Source organism: Poecilia latipinna, unplaced genomic scaffold (assembly GCF_001443285.1).
Source record: "Poecilia latipinna isolate Pla-1442-1.1 unplaced genomic scaffold, P_latipinna-1.0 Scaffold260, whole genome shotgun sequence".
NCBI classification, from domain to species: Eukaryota; Metazoa; Chordata; class Actinopteri; order Cyprinodontiformes; family Poeciliidae; genus Poecilia; species Poecilia latipinna.
In genome coordinates this window covers 214,078-237,383 of record NW_015112876.1, presented here as the reverse complement: position 1 = coordinate 237,383, position 23,306 = coordinate 214,078, and the positions used below count along the sequence as shown (strand labels likewise).

The 23,306-nt window shown below is 36.9% G+C and overlaps 1 protein-coding gene across 4 annotated transcripts in view; it reads left to right on the top strand.

Moving 5' to 3' along the window:
* The first annotated feature begins 3,161 nt into the window (after positions 1 to 3,161).
* Positions 3,162 to 23,306, top strand: part of LOC106947881 (rho guanine nucleotide exchange factor 10-like protein) — a 122,690-nt gene continuing 102,545 nt past the window's right edge. For 3 of the 4 annotated variants that reach the window (XM_015033183.1, XM_015033185.1, XM_015033182.1), the window contains exons 1-3: positions 3,162 to 3,574; positions 13,198 to 13,464; positions 15,829 to 15,856. In XM_015033183.1, the coding sequence (XP_014888669.1) occupies positions 13,200 to 13,464; positions 15,829 to 15,856 (293 nt within the window). In that variant the 5' untranslated portion in view covers positions 3,162 to 3,574; positions 13,198 to 13,199. The remainder of the gene's footprint in view (positions 3,575 to 13,197; positions 13,465 to 15,828; positions 15,857 to 23,306) is intronic. The other variant, XM_015033184.1, reaches the window with a different exon arrangement.

Below are 23,306 nucleotides of genomic sequence, written 5' to 3'. Positions count from 1 at the left end.
CAAAACCACTTCATGAAAGCTTCTTTTGCCAACACTGTTGGAGCATTTTTTTAAAAAAATGAAAATTCTTGTTTGCTGTAGTTTCATAATTGAAAGTGATCAGACTTCATCTAAGGCTGGATTCATGCAGGCCACTTTAGGACACAGAATCTTGGAGTCTGAAGCCATGCTGTTATAAAATGGGTGATAATGAATCTTCTTCTACTCTCAAGACTGCAGGAAGCATCTTCGATGATTAAAAATTACATTTTAAGCTAGATGTGAAATTAATTGATTGATATTTTTGTTTTTGAATTGCACATCAATTTTGTCTTTACATTGTAGAATTAAAGAAAAATATTTCTGAATTGTGTCTTAAATAACTTGCCACATTGCTGTACTTTGGCCTTGTTTTGGTGGCACTTCAAACCTATGTGTTTGCTTTTTTTTTGTACCATTTTGCTCCATAAATGATGAAATCACTAATCTCCAAAAAGTCCTCTACACTTTCCTCTGCAGTTTAAGCTCAAAATTTGTGAGTATAAAACATATGTATGCTGATTTTTTTTTTTTGTGTGTGTGTGTGTGTGTGTGTTGCTGAATTCCAGTCTTACAAGTTTCAAAAACACTAACATTGAAGAAAGCTGTATGGGGGCAAATACTTTTATACAACATTGTGTTTGTATTTTTTTCTCTTTTTCCAAAGTGCAGTGTAAATCTTTGTTTCTGTCACTAATTCCTAACTTAAATGGCTTTCTACCAGTGAAAAGATTGTTATATGAACTTGATCCCAAGTATTTTTAATCCTCATTTGGTAAATTTAATAATTGCCTGAGGATGCTTGTTTTTCTTTCTTCAGTCAGATTGTATACCTTCGGCATCCTTACCCAAAAATCTCTCAACTTGCTTTGGCTGGAAACTCAATTAATCTTGCAGACATTATAATTTCGACACCTTCATATGATGTGTCTGGAAATGCATCAAATCAGTTTCTGTGGAATGTTTCTAAGTGCTTATTGTTATCATCTGTGTTTTTGCTCATTCCATCAAATACTTGACCATGACATGTATTAGGCTATTAACTGATAGGACCTCAGAACTTGTAAATACTTGAACGATTTTTCAGAATGAAGCTCGTATCATATAGATTTCTTTTTTGTATTTGTAAAAAAGAAAAATGAAGAAAAAAAAACATGAATGTCCACTGAATCATGTTGCCATAGAACTGCTATGTGCACGACATGTGCTCATCAATCAAATTTAAGTCTTTTCCTCTGGAGTGGTGACATCAAACACAATATTTCAATGAAATGCAATCAAACTGAAGTCAGTATGAATGTACTGTCCGTTTAAAAGGCTTCAGTCTAATATAAAGATGTTAACAAACAATGTATGTATTCCTTAATATGATGGCTTTAAAAGCTAATAAAAGACCCTGATAAAAGGCACCTTTGTTGCAGTAAATGCACAGCATGTGAAGCGTCTGACGGTTCACTTTCCAGGGGTGGCAGCATGTCTTTACAGACAATGAGCTCCAAGCAGTGTTATGGTTATGGATAATTGTGCTGTATGGCAATTGAATCGAAAAGTGAAATTGTCATCTTTTTATTTGTATTCTGTGTATTTGTTCAATGTGTTTTAATAAATATTCTGGACAAGACGGCTCAGTCTGTGATCATTTCTTGCTTTGGAGCTATTCTGGCAGTCAAATGTAAAGGCATGTACATGAATAATTGAGCTTGAGCTGAGAATGACTTTTCATTGAATTAAAGCAATCAAAAATTTGGACTAAACTTCACACATTACCTTGCTTCCCTTGTGGTCGTATCTATTGCTTCAAGCCTTGCAATTATTCTTCACAGCAGAAATACAGACGCTGATTTAGAGGAAAAACAAAACCAAATCTTAAAATCCACACACATACACATATTTGAAGCTTACTTTCAGGAATACTGGTTTTCTGTTGCTCCTCCAACAGTTCCCTAGTATTTCATAGGATGAAATTTATATATTTTGCACCATTTTACGTCAAATATAAATCAGTTAAGCTGAAAATGTTGTTCAGTAGAGTATATAGAATCCAAATCTGTCCAAATTCAGATAAAATGCAGCACATTCATACCAAACCAATTAAATCATACCATTAGATTAATATCAAATATAAATAATAAAAAAGTTATCTATTTAATTCAGTCAATTGCACTTGTCATTGATTAAGCAATTCCTCCTCCTTAGCAAGCATGTGGCAAAAGGGGAGAAGAATATCTGCCTTTCAATAGGAAGAAGATTGTGGCCAGAGGCTAAGTCTTGATATCGACACAGAAAACACACATCTCATCTTTAATGCAAAGTAAAACAAAGAGTTCATATCAGCTTGGATAATGGAAAACTGAACAGCAGCCACAGTTTTGTGAGGAAGCACAGTAAGCAAACACATCAGTGGTATCATCAAAAATATCAGCACCATGAGCACTCTCGTGTCCCCGTTTGTAGTTTAAATATTAACATCATTTTTATGAAACCCTATTAATCTTGATTTATTGAACCTGTTCTTGCAATTTCTGTCATCTGATGTCACTGCTTGGGAGTTTTAAAAGAGATCAGATGGCTGACTTATGCTATTAATTGAAGAGGAAGTTCGATTTTTTTCAATTAGAATGAAAAGCATCCTGCCAAGATATTCAACATTAAAAGGGATGTTATTCCAGTGATAAACCCTCTGACTTATAACCTATGAGCAGTTTGAATGTAGTTGTTTATGTTTTTTTAATGCTCATATATTACTGCTAGCTGTAAATCAACTTATCTCTTGGGGATATTAAATATATAATGCCCTTGTACTTTGTACTTTCTAGCTAAATGAAGCACATTTAAATCTCTCACCAAAGATTTACTCACAGAGATTTTTTTCCCACACAAAACCAATGGAGGAAAATCTCAACCATTAGCTGAAATAATTTACTCTAGCATTGACCATGAGCATATTTACATACACAGGAAGTCCTGAGAAACAGCATTGCCTCTAATTCCATAAGCCCATCCCACTTTATCTCGCGATTGGTTCAAACTCCTTGCTTTTGCGTTCTTATTGGCCAGTTGCATGGCCTTGCATGTCTCCTATTGGCCAGCTGTGACTGAGATCCCTTGCCCTGCTTTGTGCTGCTCTGTGGATAGCAGCAGGGGTCTGTGAAGTGGGAGGAGGGAAACAACTGAAGAAAGGACAGGCTGGAACTACATGGGCTAAGGGGCATTGGGTGGGGGGTATGTAAAAAAAATAAGGCTGAGAGAGGAAAGATTTAGTGTAGAACAGAACCAGACAGGCAAAAGAGGAAGCGGCAGAAAGGGGAGGGAGCTAAGAAGGTTACCTCATCTAGAGCTGCTTGTGCACACGGTGCCGGGGAGAAGTTGTGGGAAAGTAAACAGCACAGGAGAATTCAAATCTGTGTTCAACCACTCACAGCCCTCAAAGGAGACTGTAAAGATGAGTGTGCTGTGGTAACAGCTGACTGTTTATGGGATGTTTTCAGGATTAAAGGGTCACCAGGGAGTGCCTGAAGCCTCTTGGAGGACATAGTCTACTGTTGCTGTCAAGAAGGTGAGATGTGTATTTACTTATTTCCTTGAAACACTGCCTGTTTATGTACTTCATTCTGTCGTTCCTCTGTCAGCTCGTTTAGCATGTTGCAAAGACAGCAGCTTTGTCCAAATGGGGCTATTGATGGAGTGGAGTTGGGGGTGGGTGTGCTGGTTTGTGCCTGTCTGTGTTGCAGCCTGACAGCTATACGGGCAGCTGAGAGCACAAGAAAATGTGGAGGAGGAGAGCAGAGGATGGGAATGGCCGATAAACTGAAGCCCTTTAGCAAAGTACACAACATCATGGACAATTAAACCATAGGCCTGCTTCAGAGAGCCGGCAGGGACACAGAGCAGGAGGCCTTGTTATGATAGCCACAATTTCTGTGACAGACTCCAGGCAGGATGAGTGAGGGATTTTGAGCTCATCCAAAATCCACACCTATAGCCGGCTGTTTTTCAGCTTCACTACACAGCTCTTCTTGTCCCTCAGGCCATAAAAAGAGATCCTCTGGCCAGGGTCCGGCCTACACCATTCCAGTTTTGACGGTTGCTTCCCGGAGTACAAAAGCCCCTCCCAGGATGGATTTCACGCTGCCGTTCAGTAGAATAAGAGTTGGGGGGGATTCAGGGAGCAGAGGGGTGAGAGGGAGGGAGCTAAGGGACCTCTGACACAGTCTGTGTTCTGACCAAAGAAATTTGCATTTTGAGGCTAAAGCACTGTTCCAGCCTTCTCTTCCCGGATGTAAGAAACTCTCAGGATTTTTCTCCCTTTGTCACAGTCCAGGGCTCCCAACAAGCATCCACAATCCAAGCATACATGGTTGAAATTATTACAAAGACTTCTGTCAAATGACAGCCATGTTCTTTCAATAGATGAAACCTGTTCTCACGCCGTCATTTACAAGGCCTTGATGCCCAACTGCACAATGAGTCATTTGATAGTGGTGACACGCCTTCCACATGTTCAGTGGTGTAACACAACAAGCCCATAACAGTCATCTGAGAATGTCTGATCATTAACCATGTGGAGGGAATTTAAGGATGCTTCTTGATGTTTATCTACAGTAATTTCCTGTACAGCTCACACCACTTCATTCAAGCAAAAATCACATTTTTTTTCCTGTAATCTCTTCAAATAACACAATCCAAGATCCAATCAGACCAAGCACACGTTACCTATAGTTGTGCTCTGTTAGTTTCCATTCTAGATTTCCACACAATCAGAGGAAGATTTTTTTGTATTGATGTATGAGATTTTCTGAAGATCAACAGCCTTTTTTTTTTCACTGGTATAATTTTATACACATTATCTGATTTGACTGGGGCTTTAAAAACAAGCAGCTTATCATGTTTTCCATTGACTGGAATATAACACAAAATTACCTAAACAATAGAAAACAATAAAAAACAAACAAACTGGCAGACAATTGAACACTGTTAGAAACCAGCAACTTGGACAGATAAAGATCAATTGTTTTAGGCTGGTCCAAAATTATGTAACAGAGCTTTACTGTAAACAGTGGTCCCTGTTCCACTTATTGTGATGCTAAAATCTTCAAGAGCATCATGAAGTAAGGGTTAGGCAGACGACGTGTGTATCACAAAATGCATAATATCCAACATTTCAAATGGTCTTAACAGAGACAAACCTTCTGCTTTGCCTCTCTCTTATGCTTCAGTTGTATCTGAAACTACCTGATATAGAATTATCAGATTTTTTTGATAGTTGGTGGATCAAATGAATGCTGAGTTTAACCAACCACTTACAGTATGTAACAAATAGATTTGTGAGAAACGTGGTTGTGAATTGTTAATGTAAGTCTTTTGAACTGCTGTCTCACTATATCTGAGTCCTAATTTTTGACATAGAATTGTTACTGTTGGGTACAAAGTAGGGTAATCACAATACCAACATTTTAAACTCTCTACCAATACCTAGAAAAAATACTTGATTCTCAATGCCATTTTTGATACCTCAAGATTTTTTGAAGCTAGATTGTTCTTTTTAGTTAAGAGGGCAAAGAAAATACAACTTATTTACCAGATGAGAATTTTATAACTTTCTTGATTCAGGCAAAAACAATAAGTAGAAGACTATTCAGCCTTTGTTTAGAAAAGTGTGTAGCTTTTCTGATTGGGAAAACAATGGACAACGTAGCAATTAATATAATTGTTAATGCCTTTCATTGAAGTGCGTATCTCTTGATTCAGTCCTGTAATTATATTATTCTCTTATAATTGCTTATCTTTAGTCTGCCACTGTGTGCTTCCATTTGTTGCTCAGCCTGCTGTTGATACAAACTAATTTTACTACTAAAGGACAAATAAAAGATGATTCCATACAAAAAATAAGCAGTTTGAAATCTAATAATTATTTCTTGTTTCTAAATGTGATTCATAAATAAATCTGACTGGAAAAACATGGATCTGGTGCATACAAATATATTGTAAACAAGGATGTGCTCCATGCAAATGTATTCAGCAGTATTGCTGTACAATTTCTGTCTTTCTGGTAATTTTGGCATTTTTGTTTGGCGATCAACTGTTTGGCGATCACCCACAGCAGCAGGATTTGTTCGCGCAGGGCTCTGACTTGTTTCTGCTCAAAACGTCAGCTTAATCTGGGTTCACCTTAACCTGTAATCTGTAACGGGTTACCTCCAACTCCTTTAAAGTAATGGAGTGAGTTGCAGCTGTTTGAGCCATAGTCTGATTAAGATTTTCCTGTGTAAATTCATACCACATTCGAATGGAGCATCGCATGGTGCAGAACTTTGTACATGGAAAGCACAACTCAGGGAAGTTCAGACTAACAGAACACTGCTATCAGGCTTTTCTTAAAGCTAATATTTAATCAGGTGATGTTAGATTATATCTTTTGGGTTTACTGCTGAAAATGCAGGAGTTTTACTTACTGTCTTAGTTACAATCAGATATCAGTTTCATACCATTTGTCTTGCAGCAATAGTGCATTTGCCTGGAAATGATTGACCACTACTTCTTTTTATCACCACATGTGGTAAAGGAAAAATAAAAACTGGTTGTAACTAAGGTTTTAGGGGGTAAAAATGTGGAATTATTTTGTGCCGACACTATAAATTGTATTTTGTTACCCTAAGCTCAAACGTGTAAAGATAACCCAATACCCAAAAATAACATTAAACGCAGTATTAAAGAGTAGATATAAAATAACTTTGTCACTGCTCTTAATATTTTTATAGACTGTTTAAAAAGAATATTGTTCTTATTTAGCTGTATGCAAGTCACAGCTGTTGCCACTCTGCTCCAAGTCACAGGCCTCCCAGTAAAATGTATTCTGGAGCATAGCCAGGCAGAAACTAGCTAGGGGACCAAGTTTACTTCACATTCTAAGCAAGCTGATAAATGTATTCCTCATTAGAAACCAATAATTTAAGACACATTTTATCATCTTTTTTTTTTCTTTCAAAATGATGAGTGACATCTGTAAAAAGAAAACTTGACTTGAAAAGACTTATCTTCATGAGAAAATTAATCACTTAAGAGGTATTCCCAAAGTATCAGTAGTCTCATATAAATGTGCAGAAACGTTTTTGTTCAATATTGTTGAACGATCTGAGACCAGCATCACACTGCTGTTGTGGACTGACGTTGGTCTCTTCAGCAGAGGGCAAATGAAGGCCAATCAGCAGCTCTTTGGTGACCTTTTTTATTTAGCTGTGTCTATATGATGAAGCTTGAATTCTCATAATGCTTTTCAGAATCTTTAATCCTGTAAATAAGAACATAACTACCATTTTTTTGTATAAATGGGCGGTTGGGAAAAGGATGATGGTAAAAATATTAAGATGCAGTCAAGGCCTTTAAACAGTGGTTTAATTACAACTTCCGTAGGGATAGAACATTCTGACAATCAATAAAGGGAATCATCCTTTAGCACTTCAGTTTGTGCAGGATCTAAAATACATGCTGATGGATTTGCTAATATAATAACTGATGTCAGCTCAGACAAACGTGCAGATGAAAAACACTTTAGCATCTTAACCTTTGCATATTGTATTCATGGTAGAATAATTTTTGGAGCTTATCCAACATGAGACTCCAAACATTGGGGAATGACGATACTTTTTCATGTTGAGACTTGAGTTTTGAGAGGTTGAGTTTATAGACTTGTTGAGTTAGTAATTCTAGTTTATTATTATTATTATTATTATGGACATATTTAGAATGAATTATTGTTTTAGTGCTGGTTTAACAAAATGCCATTTCAAATGTAGGTACAAACTAGGAATAAGGCTATTGTCCTAAATCCATAAAATCCATAAATCTTGACATAGATTTTTAGATTTAGAACCTCCTCATATACATATATTTTATTTTTACAAGAAAATTTAAGGATCCTGCACCACAATTACTTTTTTTTTTTTTTACTTTCAGCATTTTGTGCATTCCATGATGAATAAGATAATTTGGTTGACAGAGGCGTGTTCTCGTCTCTGTTCAGTTCACCGTTGTGAGATGAGAACAACTGGCAGATAGGAGGTAGAGGTTATTCTCACTGTGTCCTTGATTAATGGGATTTCTTCAGCATCACACTGCTGTTGTGGACTGACGTTGCTCTCTTCAGCAGAGGGCAAATGAAGGCCAAGCTGACTCCCGAATGCATAATACATTCTTGCATGTCTAGAAAGGTGTCTAAATGAAAGTAAACCTGAGAAAATATAAGAGTAAAGGATCTGCAAGGCATGTCAACAACCCCATCACGCAGCGTGTGCAGATCATTACGGCATTTGAAATGTCAGGTGGCAACCTGAAATTAATTTAATGTTAAGCATAAAATAACTGTACGATCTGTAAGATCTATTCCATAGAGTTGTAGATCTTTGTGTTACAAAAAAATATATATTGCTAGGGTAATTTTGTGTTGAAACAAATCCATGAAATCCACAAATGCCTGTGAACAGCCTCCCACTTAGATTGTCATGCTTTTTGACAGCGAAAAAAAAGACACATTCCATCTGTTCTCAAGTAGCTGTTTGCAGTTTGTAAATTGGCCAAGTAACATCAGAATCTCTTGATAGGAAGTCTGCAGGGATGCTGAAGAAGGAAGTAGAGCTGGAGGCAGAATCGCTTCTTCCTGGTACATTTTGTTGTCAGTGGTCTGTCATGGAGTGTTTGTGTGCCACTTTCTCAAAAGGAAAACCTTAAAGCGTTTCTGCTTGCAGTAACTTTCTGTTAGGTTTTGCAATGCTGGTTTTTTTTTTTGTTTGTTTTTTATTTATTCATCACCAGCTGCTGTTGTCTGCTGCTGTCTATCCGTATATCCGTCTGTTTTATACCAGTCCTTCTTGGAAATGTTTTCTATTGGTTAAACATTCTTTTCGAAACTGTTGCAAGTGCTACAAAAGAGCAGAGCAAATCTGCAAATCATTCGGGGCTCCAAATACAACTTACTTCTTATAAGTTGTTTATTATAAAGTTTATAATAAAAAAAAAAGATTTCCTAGGATTGCTACTTGTTAAAATGGAGTTGTATACAACAGGGAGCTGAGAAGGACTTGGGCAACATATATCAGCTGCCAAGTACTGAACAGATGCACCACTGTTATCAAAGGCTGGATGGAAAGAAGGTGGAGGAGTACCAAGTACTTTTGTATGCAAATCAGAGAAATATCTTACAGAAAGCAAGATGGTATTGAATTACACTGCATATGAATGTCCTAGAGGGCCATACATTACCCATGTAAATAGAAGCAATATCTATCTATACCAATGCATATATTTGACATCTCACCACTCATTACTGAAAACACGTTGAGGGAGTTTTCTTTGTTCTATGTAGGTCAGACACAGGGTGTGTGTGAGTAGTTTCATCTCTAGTCTGTGATGTGTCTTATTTTCCCTATAAGAATAGCTTTCACACAACTCCACTCTTGGGGCTCTTTATTTTTCTAAGCAGCAATCTTTTTGATGTGCTGTCCAAATACCTATACGCTTAAAAAAAAAAAAAAAAAGCCATGGAAGATACCTGTCGTTTTAACTCAGCAGAAGCAAAACTTCAAGGTTGCAGATTTCTATTAGCCGGTAAAACTTTAATTCAAGATACCAGCTTTTTACACCCCCGAGATTGTCCGTTTGTTTTGCTCACTCCATCTCACTCAAGTGCACAATCGAGAATGGCTGTTCAGTCAGCGTAGCTTTAATCTGAGGATAGTTGCTTTGAATTGAATTAAACTTCACATTGCCGGTTTTTGAATAAAAAAGTAAGACTTTTTCCGACTAAAAGTTACTTTCTGCATTAGCCATAACACGGGTCGCACAATGACCACCTAAAATGACCTGTTGCTAATCTGTGCTGCTCTGATAAATGCGGAAACAATGAATTCTGAGAACAGAAGAGAAGTTTTCCAGCCACAAAAGGATCATTGTTATTTTGACCAGTGAGTGGGATAAACAACATAGCTTTGTTTGTGGCGCAGAAGAAGAAAACTGGTCCAGAGGCTGTAGTGGTCTCCTGGAGTTGTACACAAATGAGTGATTTCTGAATGAATTGCTCATCTTAAAAATGCCACCTCCACCCTAAAAACAGACAGAAGGCCTTTTCTCGCTTATGTTTCTATTTCAACTCAGAAGTTGCTTCCTCATATGAATTCTCGATCTTTGGAAAGGAAAGGTTGGCAAAACATGCTTTGTTTTGAAATGACTGCTTTTAAAGTGGTGTGGTGCAGTTTATTAAACTGGATTCTCAGATTTTCAGTTACGATCCTGGCTTCCAGCAACTGGGTTAGGGAAAACTTGTTTTGCTGCTAAAACCCAGTACATCTGAATCGGTGTCGCCTCTGTTCATCCCTCAGGGTCTAAGTTTATACTAGTAGCAGCATGTTAGGACTGAGAAAAGAGAACTGAAACAGAATATGCAAAATATGAAAAAGTGGAAAAAATGTAAAATGCCCCCACAAAAAAAAAATCACTAAGCGTATAGACTTTGGTCGAGCAACCCCACTTGTTAATGCAGAATCCCCCTGTTGTTTTTTTTTTTCCCAAACAAGAATTCATTTTTCTATTTACTTTCAAATATTGCATAGTACTATCATAAAACTTTTGAAAGTTTTTTTTTCTTTCAGAAAATCAGAAGCACAACAAATTAACATGAAATATTCATTTCCAAATTGTCTCCAAATAGGTATCCCAAAATAAATGTGTAGAGAAAACAAAAAATGCTCACCTGTGACCTTACAGTTTTTAGGTGGATCTGTTCTTCAGACATAACTGTCTATTAATACTATTAATAAAAGCATTCCACACCCCAAACCACGATTTTGTTTTAGTTACTTTGTTTTTCTTTAATTCTCCTGTCCCTCCAGTCAGAGGCAGTGCTGGCTCCCCACTTTGGGAGTGACTCTGTTGAACGTTTGTGATGTGGCTCTGCTGCTACGAGGAATTGTACAATCAGATGTGATCCAACCAACATAGTGAAATTAGTTACTACTAAGATTTTATGACGTAAAGCTTGGACAATGGGACATGTGCAAGTTCATTGTGATTGTTGAAACTGCACAGAGTGGGCTGACCACGTCCGTTGACGTTCCTCAAAAAGGAAAGCAGATGCCACATTCTGACGTGGTAAATTAACATGCACTGAAAAGCATGGAAAAAAGCCACCTTGAAAAATCACAAAAGAGCTGTTGGTCAAGATTTAATACCTACAGGAAAACTGCCCCATAAAAAATACCTATTTTAATTTAAAACAACAGAACTACTTTCTACAGCTACAAAGAATAATTCAAGATTAAGGTTAGGAAGGATTCGGAGTATAGTGGTGAACATTGTTACATTGTTCTGTCAATTAATGAAAATTCACTTGTAGCCAACACGTTTTCATTACAAAACACATTTAAAGGGCAATTTTCCACTTTATTATGTGAATAAAATTCATGCTGTTATGTATGGTATAGTTCCTCAATTGTTAATGCTGAAATAAAACTTTTAAATGGGATGTAATTGTCATATAAAAAGTATTTATGTCACTTTCCCCATATAGGTGTGTGTGAAGTTGGCAATAAGGAGCAAAGACATTTATGTATTTAGTATTGCTTTGAATTCTACACCAGCTGTGTAAGTTGCGAATAACTCTCTGCACTGAACTACTTAGTTTTAAAGCCCAGAAAAAGGCATCCTACATCCAAGAACATAAACAACTTAATGGTGAATCTTGGTTAATACATTTTCATCGTAGCTAAACTGAATTTCCAAAACATCAAGGAAGTTTTGGGGCATGTTTTCACTGATAAGATAAAATATCCCTCCAAGCTAATTGGGGTCCACAACTTTAAGAACGTGTGTTGGTTGTTGGGAATATCTGAATTAATCTATAGCTCTGCCTTTTCTCGACTTTGTAATTAAGCACCCAGTTTCTCAAACATCCATATGCTACTACTCTGCTTGAATTTCAATTCATGCCGTATTGTTCTGCATTTGCTTGAAATATAAATTACTTTTACTACTTTTTACTAATAAGTCGTTTCTATGTTTTCTTTGAAAAAGTTGTTTTTTTAACAGTCAGTTCTGAACTGAAGGACCTTTTTTAAGGGTAGATTAAGTGCTAAAAGTACATTTCGGTTCAGTGCTGTTCTGTTCAACAGATTTTTTTTCCATCTCCAATTTATTTTTTATGCAGCTATTTGGTTAAGCAGCTTTGGCATGTTTACAGAGATAAGAGCACATTCCAGTCTTCCAGACTATTTACCTTTTTGACTGTGCCTTAAATAACGCTAGTGGGAGCTAAGGGTACATGATTTATGTCTCCATGTTAATTCATATTAGGTGAATCTGCAGGTTACAGGTTATAATGTGGTCTTAATCTTTTTTTTTTTTTTCCTTCAGAAATCAGATTTATTGGCCATGTCTGCACACACAAGGAATTTGACCTAGGTATCACATGGTAACAGTTTACAGACATAATATAAATTTTATGAGATAGTTAAAAAGAAAACTATAAAAGAGCAGTATATAAATGTTTGTATGTACAGAAAATAGTTTCCTTCTTCTAAAATAGGTTGATATTGTATAAACATGCTCCTTATGTATGCACAAAAATACAGTTCTGAGCCATTTCATTTTTAAGTTTACAAAATTCAAATCACAGCTAATTCGGATTTTAAAGTACCAAATATTTATGACTGAAATTCATGCCCATATATTTGATATACACATTTTGCACATAAATATTCTTTGCACTTTGTTTTCAGCTTCACCCTCAGTAGAAATCATATCACATCCTGGAATAATTCTCTTAATTTTCTGCTTAGTTTAAAACTACTTCCTTCATCAACTTTTTTTTCTTAGTGTTTGTCACCCTTCACGTCATAAATAAAACAGCATCTACCAATGTATCCATCAAAACTTACAATCTACCAGTGTGACTGCACATATTATCATACCCTTCTTTATAATACTTTTTTAAATAAATCCAGAGAGAGATATTAACAGATTGGTGCATGTCCATAAAAAAGTAGACATCATGTACTATGTGATATTTTTATACAAATGCTATGCTATGATCTGTTTATTGCAATTTTACAATGATTTTAATTTGATTGTAAATGTGTTATACAAGATCTACCTGCTAACTAATTTTTGACTTGATACCGACTCTCTCTGCAGTAATGTCGTCTACAGTATCTCACCAACCACCAAAAGACGATGACGAGGAGGATAATGAAGAGCAAGGGGAAGAGTTTATGTTTGATGACAGCACAGATGAGGAAAAAGCTCAGGAAGACGTCTCCTCGGAACGTGTTACACCTGTCTGTGTGCCAAAACCTGACAACAACGAGGCATCAGGTGCTGTAGCTGCAGACGGCACACAGCTTTTTAAACCTCCACCTCCTGCCGGACCGGAGAGCATTGTGGCTTCAAGTCCCACCACTGGTAACTCATTTTTAGACTGTTCTATTTAAAGTGAAGCTAAATAAATCTTCACTACTCATTCTTAGAGATGATTAAATGCTTAGTCTGCTGTAGCAGTGGATTATAGATCTTTTTCAGTATGGTTCATCTTAAAAGTTAGTTGCTGAACCTGCACAGTAGCTGATGATGTATGCTAGTCTCAATGTTGAGGTCTTTTACACACACACCATGCGTCAAGTCATATAATTTATAGTCACCAAATAAGGTAATTAACATTTAAATCCATCTTCGCAAGATACTATGACTGGAGTTATTTTATCACCTCATGAAGAAGTTACTGAGTTTGGTTCATTGTACTTAAAGTAGTTAAAAACTGTTGAGTTAATCTGCACTGCAAAGCTATTACTAAACATCCTTTGTGCTTTGAATTTCACACAACATGCATCTTTTGTTTGAAAAAAGTAAAAGACAAAAATAAAAAAAAGACATAATTACCAATTTGCAGATAGAAATTACACGTGTGTATCCATTATGTTATGTTTTTTCTTAGCTTGTTGTTCAGCCCCATTTTCATTTCTTGTCAGTAAATCTGATTTCATGGTGTCAAGACTAAATAACTCTTGCATAATCAAAGAAGACCGGAAATACAGTACATACCTTCATGTTCTCTTCAAATTTCATTTACACACTGAAAAAAGGCGCCTCATCTAATGTTACTAATGCTTAGGTTTATACTGCTAAGATGATGGTTGCAAGTGAAATATAATAGTGGAGCTTAAAAATAACAAAAAAAAGGCAATTGAAAAGAGCTGCACAAATGATTTTATTGTACCATCTGACACTTCTGTGACCTCAGTACTGATGCAACACAAAATGTCTGAAATTTGACTGATTTCTAACCTAAGATTTTTACAGTAAGGTTGTATGTGTACATGTCTGTATTCACTTCCTTAAGAATCAGTATTGCTAGTGTTTAGCACACTAGCAGTAATGGTACTGATGATGATAATGACACATTATTTATTTATCATGACCCCATTAAGAATCAAAAATGTATAAATATAATCATTTGGATATGTTCTGAAATCAAATTTTCAGTCAACTTAACCCTCCTGCTGTCCTCGGGTCAAAATGATTAGGGGTCAGGAAAAATAAATAGCTACCAAATAGAAATATGAAGAATGTTCACTGGATTTGAACTCAGATGAGTTCATAAAAACATCCATATTGGTGGACAGAGAGTTTTTTTCAGGGTCTTCAAGTTATCAAAGATGACCTCCACCTCTGTTAGTTGCAAAAGAGGATTAAAAATAAATGTGAAGTGGAGGGGAAAAATGCAACTTAATTATGCATAAAGGTGGAAAAAAAATCCACTATATAATTTCCTTCCACTTGAGAAGGAGTTCCACAGTTAATTAAACACTGTCTAGTCTTCAGAAGTGTAAATCAGTTTGAGACAAGGCAGTTATAGTTGCTCTAATTTGCCAAAGCCCACAAGTCCATCCATTTAACTTCTACAGTGCCATCTAACTGTTTATGAACAGGATAAATAAGCACAAACATCTCATCAGTGCTGTAGCTCCTGTTGGATGAATTTGCTTAGAAATGTAGAACTAATAATTTTTATGTAATATGATCGATTTTCTGCAGTAATGAATGTATTTTATGTGGTTTTAAGCTCCACTTAATTGGATTTGATTGTTGCCTGAGGCATTCAGCATTAGAGAGAAGAGCTAACTTTCCCCTTAATTGGATGAAGTTATGTATAAGTATGATATATTTACCACATGGAGAATGGTACCAAACAGGTGCTGCTAATTACACGGCCAGATAAAGCAGGGGATTTAGGTCTTGAAGAGGTTCTGTTGGACAAAGTGAAGCGATTAGGGCTTAATTAAAACGCTTTTCTACCACATCTATGTGTGGTAATCCGCTAAGTGGGCTGCTGAGATGCACGGGGGAGTTCTGGGCGATGATAATAATGTGTTTCGGAGGCCTGTTATACAACTTAGGAGTGAGAGTGGCTGGAATTCCGATCACCACCTCATCAGATGACATGAGTTTACTTGATTGGATCCAACCGAAATCGATGAGAGCATTTGTTGAACAAAACCTATTTTTGTTCAACATTTGCAGCGGGAGTGCTCAACAACCAGACAACGTCGGGGCTCTAATGCAAAAGCTGTAAATCAACTTCATACTTGGATAACTCCCAAAACAGATTTTTTTTTTTTTCATTCTAGATCAATCACATATTTGGACCTACAATGTTTTGATATTAAAAATGTATGTATTTACAAGAAAAAAGTTTGCCCTATGTCTCATTTATTGGTTATAGTTCGTCTCATGGTTGCTGATTTTTCTTTTATTTTTTATTTTTTGTAGATGTTCCAGCCGCTGAGTCACCAAACGAGTAAGTTGCATTTGACTTTTATTGCATCATGGAGAAAACAACTACAGGGTGGTGCATGAATGTAACTCGATACGGCAGCACAACACTGTTGTGTCAGTATTCCAGAGATAATGTCATGCTCCCCGTCTTTCTAAACACCCCACAGTGGGTGGGAGACACTATTATGTTATGCTACAGTATTTAACTGCCAGATGGCATGTCATGTACAAAGTGACGCAGTAATGGAATTTTTGGGGGAAATCACAGGGTTGTGTGATATCGCATGCAGTATTAAAGATCAGCTTTGCTTATGTTTATGAAGCGTAAAGGTTAATCAGTTCAACTGTGTTTTAATTCATTGGCCACAATGAGAAAAAACAATTGGTCGAGCTCATCAACTGCAGACGCATTCTGACAAAGATGCAGACACATTATGTGGGATCAAAACCACAGACCAGACATAATTAAAACAGTAAGATTAGTCTAGAGTTAAGAAACAACACACCACTGCTCTTCGTTATTATCAAATGAATTCCAGAAACATCATGTGTCACTCTAAGATCTCGTTTTGGTTTTTTCTATAAGAAGACGAGCCAAGCAGAAACACTTTTTGGCTCAGTAACAAACAGGTTTAACATTCAGTGCATGTCTGGATGTAGCCTTTTTTTTTTCTTTTTTTTTTTTTAATTTTGCAGGTGTTGCATTTATTGGTGATGGTGCTGATGACCCTGTGACCACAACAGTCTGAGTTGCATCTTGCAAACATAAGCAGCTGTCCATATGAACTATTAAGGTCAAAGCCCTTCTGAAAAGCACAGAAAACCACAAAGTGCACAGAGTAGCCAGTGTCGGCTGATAATAAGGCAGCAGCAGTAAGATGAAGTAGTCCACTGCCTACTGAATGAATTTAGTTGGAGGCTGTGCACACTGCATCATCAAAACTACACAGGTAAATTTGACTGCCAGGGAGACTGGTGGTCAAATTTGTCATTTTCTATGTTTTCTTGTTTTTAAAAAAGTTTACTTGTTAGGAAAGTTGTAAGCAGTAATGTTAAACTCCTTGGGAAAGAGGTCTTTATTGATCATTGTGCGATAAGATAAGATGAGATAATTGATTTGTCTCTGAAAAGGGGACAAGGCTGCAGTCAATGATATTTATAACGCACTAATGCACAATGTTTATGTGCAAAGGAAAGCACTGACTTCAAAGTGCATTTAAGCAAACATACAGTCAAGCCCAGATTTTAGCATGGGCTTACCGGGGCTCCAGCCCAGGGCCCCGGCTTTTTGAAACCCTGAAAGATGCTTTGTATTTTTGTGAATGAATAAGGTCAGAATGCCTTAATTTTATCACTGGCATTTGGTGGTGTTGTTGAAACGCCACCAAACTCCTTCATATGTGTGTGTATGTGTGTGTGTGCGTGTGTTTGTGCATGTTTGTGCATGTTAATATGCAACTGTATAACCATGATTAAGTAGGGCCCGCACCTTTGCTCAAGCCCCGGGGCCCACACCTTCCTAAATCTGGTACCCATACATGCAAGTCAGTTCCATTGTGTAAGACAGATTGTATAAAAAAAAAAAAAAAACTTACTTCACATGTAACTATGAATTTAGTCACACTGAAGGGTTTGTAATGCTGACCCTTACTAACCCTTAAGGAGCAACTGACTCTTAATCTGTTGTAAGAGTCAGTTGGACTTAAGTCAGACTATGACAAGTTTCACGTTGAAGCCTTATTTTTTTATTACTGGTTTTAAGCCATTCTCGGGTGGATTTGCTCTGCTTTAGATCAGTATCCAGCTACATAACCCAAGTGTCCTTGAGGATGAAGTCACAAACTGATGGTCGTACATGCTCCTTCAGGATTTCCTGGCGTGTTGTTGATTCCCTCTTGAAATCATTTTTGTAGGCTGGTCATTACTGGGAAGCTTCACTGCTGTTCCATGTTATTGTCATTACTACATAATCCTCTTTGGTGGTTCCCTTGTGTTTTAAAGGTCTTTATAAATGGTTCTATAACCCTTTTTCTAGACTGATAATTGTTAATGACTTTATTTCTGACTTGTAGTATTGATTTATTTTAATTGGAGGATAATTTGTTTTAACCTCAATGTTATCAGACAGTTTCTGGGTGTGGCTGGTGAAACTGAGTTAAGACATTTAGTTAATCTAAGTAAATCCATAATTTAGCAATACAAGCATTATATTTCCACACAGGTAGGTTGGTTTAAATAGCTATTTCCCCTCAATAGAAAACACCACTTCCAAATGTTAGCTTTTTATGCAAGTTGTCTTTGACTGAAATTGAACTCTGTTTAATCTGAAACATTTAAATATGACTAGAAAAGCAAAAGAAAAAAAAAAAAACATTGTATGATTTGCACAAATGTTTTCATGTGCAATTTTATTACACTTTAACTACTATAACCTGCAACACAGTTTTCTCTCGTATGTGCTTTAGTTCTTGAAATAAGAATAAAAGGGTCTAAATTTGAATTAGCAGGTCACACCTCAAAGGAAACTGAAAATTGTCATGGATCAAAAAAAAACACCTTGTTGCATCTCTAGACTTATTCGGTCCTTTTGACTGGCTACATGGAAGTAACTTGCCATTTTAGGGCAGAACATAGCTGACATCTTTGTAGCAGTCTGTCTTTATTTTTGGTGTGAATGGTGCTCATTGTTAGGCTGCTCATGGGCCCTATATCTATTCTAGTCCATGTTTTATTTATATATTATTTAAAGGTCTTTCACATCAGAAGTTTTATGGATTTATCTGCTTAAATAGACAACAATTTTACAGTTTGGGAGAAATATAATAAAAATGTCCAGTCAATTTCCCCCAACCCCCAAAGTACTACAGTACACACTCAGTTGAAAACTAAATTAAATGCATTTGGACATTTATGTTAATACATCCATTTGTGCATGTCATTCTGTGCAGTGGCTACATTTTAATACCGCTGCATACTGAAATCTTGACAGTGATGTGCAAGCAGGTTATAAACTGGGACATTCTGTCTAGAAGGAACAGTTTTCTTTTTAGAGTTCTACTCGTCAGTGCTTTGAGCTGTATGAATAAAATTCCATCAGTCTTTATCATATTTAGGTCATTAAAGATCGCTTAAAAGCCCACACAAAGTGCAAAACTCACAGGTTCAAAACAAGGTCTTTGGCTGATTAGAAATCCTTTCATGGCTGCCATTTTGACAGTATGAGTGACGGCTCCATCAGCCTCCTATGAGCACAGCTTCAAGGTGTGTTTTGTTGTGTAATTCAAAGCACATTTCAGGCTGCCTGCAAACTGAGGGAAGGGCTAATCAGTCCTTTAAGCTGAAAACACCTGCAGTACCATTAAGAAGCAGATGTGTCAAAATGTAGTGCCATAAAACATGAAGTAACTGCAGTAATCTGTAGCTCTGACAGCAGATTTTCTGGTGATTTAGGTATGATGCATACAATACTGATAAGTTAAGCATTTATTTGTGAAGTAAAATCCAATCTTGCAAAGATACTCAGAAAAGTGCACACAAAAATTTTTACTAAGTAACTATTTTGAACAATAATAGCAGCAAACATTCTGTCAGTCTTATGCAACATCTAAAATATTATATTATTTCAAGTCTCACTCACTGTTTATACATCTAAACATTTGTGGGACTATCACCTTACTCTTGTGTCCATATTCAGCATCTGTCTTGTTTCTACTTATCCATATCCCACATGCAGATGCATTCACACACCACACTCTTGCATGCCTTTTAGACTTATTCAAATTTTGTCACGTTATAACCAAAATGCCAAAACAATTGATTATGATTTCATGTTGTGTAGCAGAGCACAATTGTGAATTGGAAAGGAAAGCAACACTTGTTTTTCAAAGTCTTTTTACACATAAATCTGGATAGGGAAGTCTGCACACATGCTAAGCCTCATTGAGCTGATACTACTCACTACCAGCTATTGCTGCAATACCAGCCTCAGGTCTTTTGGATTTTCACATCTGTGGATGAACTTTTGAAATCTAGTGGTAACCAACTTTGAGCTGCTGCTTGATGTATTTCTTCCTTTTTAATTCATATTTCTTTGTTGTAAATGTAGTCATTCCTCATCCAAATACTTTTTGGGGTTATGATTTAATATATCATTTTTGTCTGGACTTTTTTCCCCCAGTTAAAAATAGATTTTCTCCAAAGAATGCAAGCTGTCTGTCTTCTGGCTAAAAAGATGTATAACTGCTCTAAAATGACCTCACATATAACATTACTTCATATCACCTTGTTGTGAAAAAACAAAAACACACACTTATAAAAGGTTGTTAGCTTCCAGCCCTAGAGGCGCAGTAAATGATCATGTGATAGTTTATTGATTCTTAAAAGGGAGCAGGCTTCTTACCTTCCTGGCTCTGTGGGGGGAGGAGTGAGAGGGGTCAGCAGTCAAAGTCACCTAAAGAACAGCAGCCCGGGAGCTGACTGACTGATGTTCTCTTTCTAAAGAATATTTTATCTTGAACTTAGGGAGCTTTTATATTTGATTGCCCCAAGCAAACTGAATCACATCAGCCCACGTAAAACAATATTAAACAAACTAAAAAAAAAAAAAAGAATTCTAACTAGGAAGCATCTCTTTTTTACACTGTGCTTTGTATGCTATGTATGTTTACTTATTTTGATCAAGCTAAGAGAATGCAGGATCAAGAAAAAAAAAACCATGGCATAAATCTTATGAAATGTATTGCTCTGCAGTTTTTAGGGCCAATTTGATGAAATCATGCAGGGGCCTTAAATTACATTATTTTGATTATGCCCCTCCCCCACCCCACTCCCCGTCTGTGCTCAGAGGAAGTGTGCTCAGAAACCTCTACTCATAGCTGACTTCAGGGTTTGTGTTTCTGGCCTTTCCTGTGCTGAAAGGACTGAGCCGTATTTTTACGCAGGTGTTAACCTGTCGATGTGTGTGGATATTTCTGCTGAGTGTATGTTCAAATCTCTGAATGGCTGGATACGTGTGTGCTCAAGTGTGTGTGTGTGTGTTTGTGCATGTAATAAAGCCACCGTGAGGTCTTGGTAATTCCTCACACAGGGAGATTTCTGCTGAGTGCACATTTCCACTTTGGTTTTTCAATAGAGTGGCCTTTTAAAGGAGATCTATCAATAGCACTTTCCACAATCTACGAGTTAAGTCTGTCAGCACACTCCCAAGATCTGTCAGCAGTTTTAGAACAATACTGCCAAAATTTCTTTTGTGGTATTTTTTTCCCATTACAAAAATATGGGATTTTCTTTTGAATTTGCAAAGGTAGCAACTTAGTTACTTATTGGCTCAAGGAAGCTTTATCCAACTGTGAGATTTGTATATGTGCCGATGTCCGATTCCTTCGGCTTCACTTTTTATAACATTTTTATTTCATTTTCAATAAACACACCGAACTCAGCCGTGAGCAACGACAAGATGACGACTAAAGAAACCATGAAAATATGGCACCACTGCATCTCTCTTTCACTTGTTTGACCTTGGAGAGCAGAAATTGTATGCTTTTATTCATCTTTTTTTTTTCACAAAAATAATTTCTATTTGTAAGGAAACTCATCTTTAGTGGTTCACAGAAAACGTTTTTCCCACATTTAACCTTGCTGCCTTAGTTAGCAGAACTTTTAAAGCTAAAATAAATAAGCAAAACTGCAAACGCTTCAGAAGTATAATAAGGTGCAGCAAAATAAATATCCCGGGTGCTAAGTAAATGGAATTTGTCATGTCTTGACGATGTTTAGTAGTGGAGCTGTGTGCATTGTGGAAACGGTTCAATAAGAAGGGGCGGCAGATGTTTATGGAGCAGATTTATGACCCGAGGACAAACAGAGCTCTAATACGGTCAGCACATTGCTTGTGCAGTCTTACAGAAACAGCTGTTCCCAGGAGGGGGCGCTAAAACAGGTAAAGCCCCAGTGTTCTTCCTGAAGGGAATGGAAACAGATGGAAGTGTGAGATTTGCATTCAAGCAGCTCCCACTTAAGGCTGTGCTCTTCCCTGGGCTGTGTCATTTGCATTAAAAAATGATTTCCCCTCCCTTCTCTCCTTGAGCTACATGACTCACTACACGTTGTAGGCTCAGATAAGTTGTGAAGGCTTGCGCAAATATACACCGGATCGATGGCCAAGCTGCTAAAATCACTCAAACCTGATGTGAATGTGTGCAGTCAACCAGAGGATTTGTGTATCAGCATTGTTCTCTTTTTCCACACGGGCAATTTTAATGACAGGAGATCAGTTTATCGTCAGACTTGTGCTGGTAAATGGTTCTTTTTTGTTTTTTGCAATGGCGGAGATGAGTCTTATCATTTAGATGGAGATGAATTTTCCTGCACCAGGGTAATACTGAGCTCTCTATGGAAGCTTGACACCACTGCAACACTAAATGACTGCTATCACTGCCTCTCATGTGATTTGCTGGCAGAGCATTACATCTGCATTTAGGTATGAGGAGACGGTAAACATACAGTGAGAATTGCTTTCATTTACAACGGCATCAATGTTGTACTGTAGAACTTCTGAAAACATTGAGACATTTTTGTTAATCAGTGTCTCTGCATGCGTGATTGCTGTTCCATTTGACAGCGCTTGTTGAATCCAAACATAAGCACACATCAGTCTGTCTAATGAGGTACTGATTAGGTGATCTTTTGAACTCTATGACACTGGGGGAGAGCTTGCTGTACACATGAAATCGGTGAATGAAAACGCATCTTGCTTTTGTGCCAATGGCATCATCACCTTCCCACACATGTGACAATACACAGTTTAAACCAAGATGAGCACAAAATTATATTATTTTTCTTTTCTTGGATAATTGAAAAATTTTTTTGTTTGTTTGTGTTGTACTCAGAAACAGATGCTTAATGTGAGATCAGAAAAACTACAGATTTTGCAGTGACTTCTTATGTTCTTCCAGCGCTCTAATGTACATTATAATATATGAAATGAAAGCTCATTTTTTAAAATGACCAGTTTGGCCTAAAAACAAAGAGAAAAACAAAACATATGTTATAATTAATTCCTGTGCACAGTTTTTTTTTCCTATCAATGTAAGGTGTGATTTTTGTTCTGATTCCAAAATGAAAAGTATGCAAAGTTTTTTTTTTTTTTTTTGCTGCGTTCCAAATTATGGCACTTCTAAGTAGATGTTTACCTCATAAGTCTTTATCTTTGTTTTCCGTTTCTGCTGCTGCAGGCTCTGCAAGTGTTGTTCTGATGTTGCGAAGAAGGGCAGATTTAATTAGTTTAGATGAGTCTCTCCTATATGCTGGATGTTGTCATATTATCAGTCATGTGGGGGAGGATGAAAACTCACTGCCAGCGCAAACACAGGCACAGTGATTGCTGTGTCAACAAGATTTTCCCCTGTGATGTTATGCAGTCTGCTTCATTCAAAATAACAGCAGTGAAAAAGCAAACTGCTGCCATGACAGAT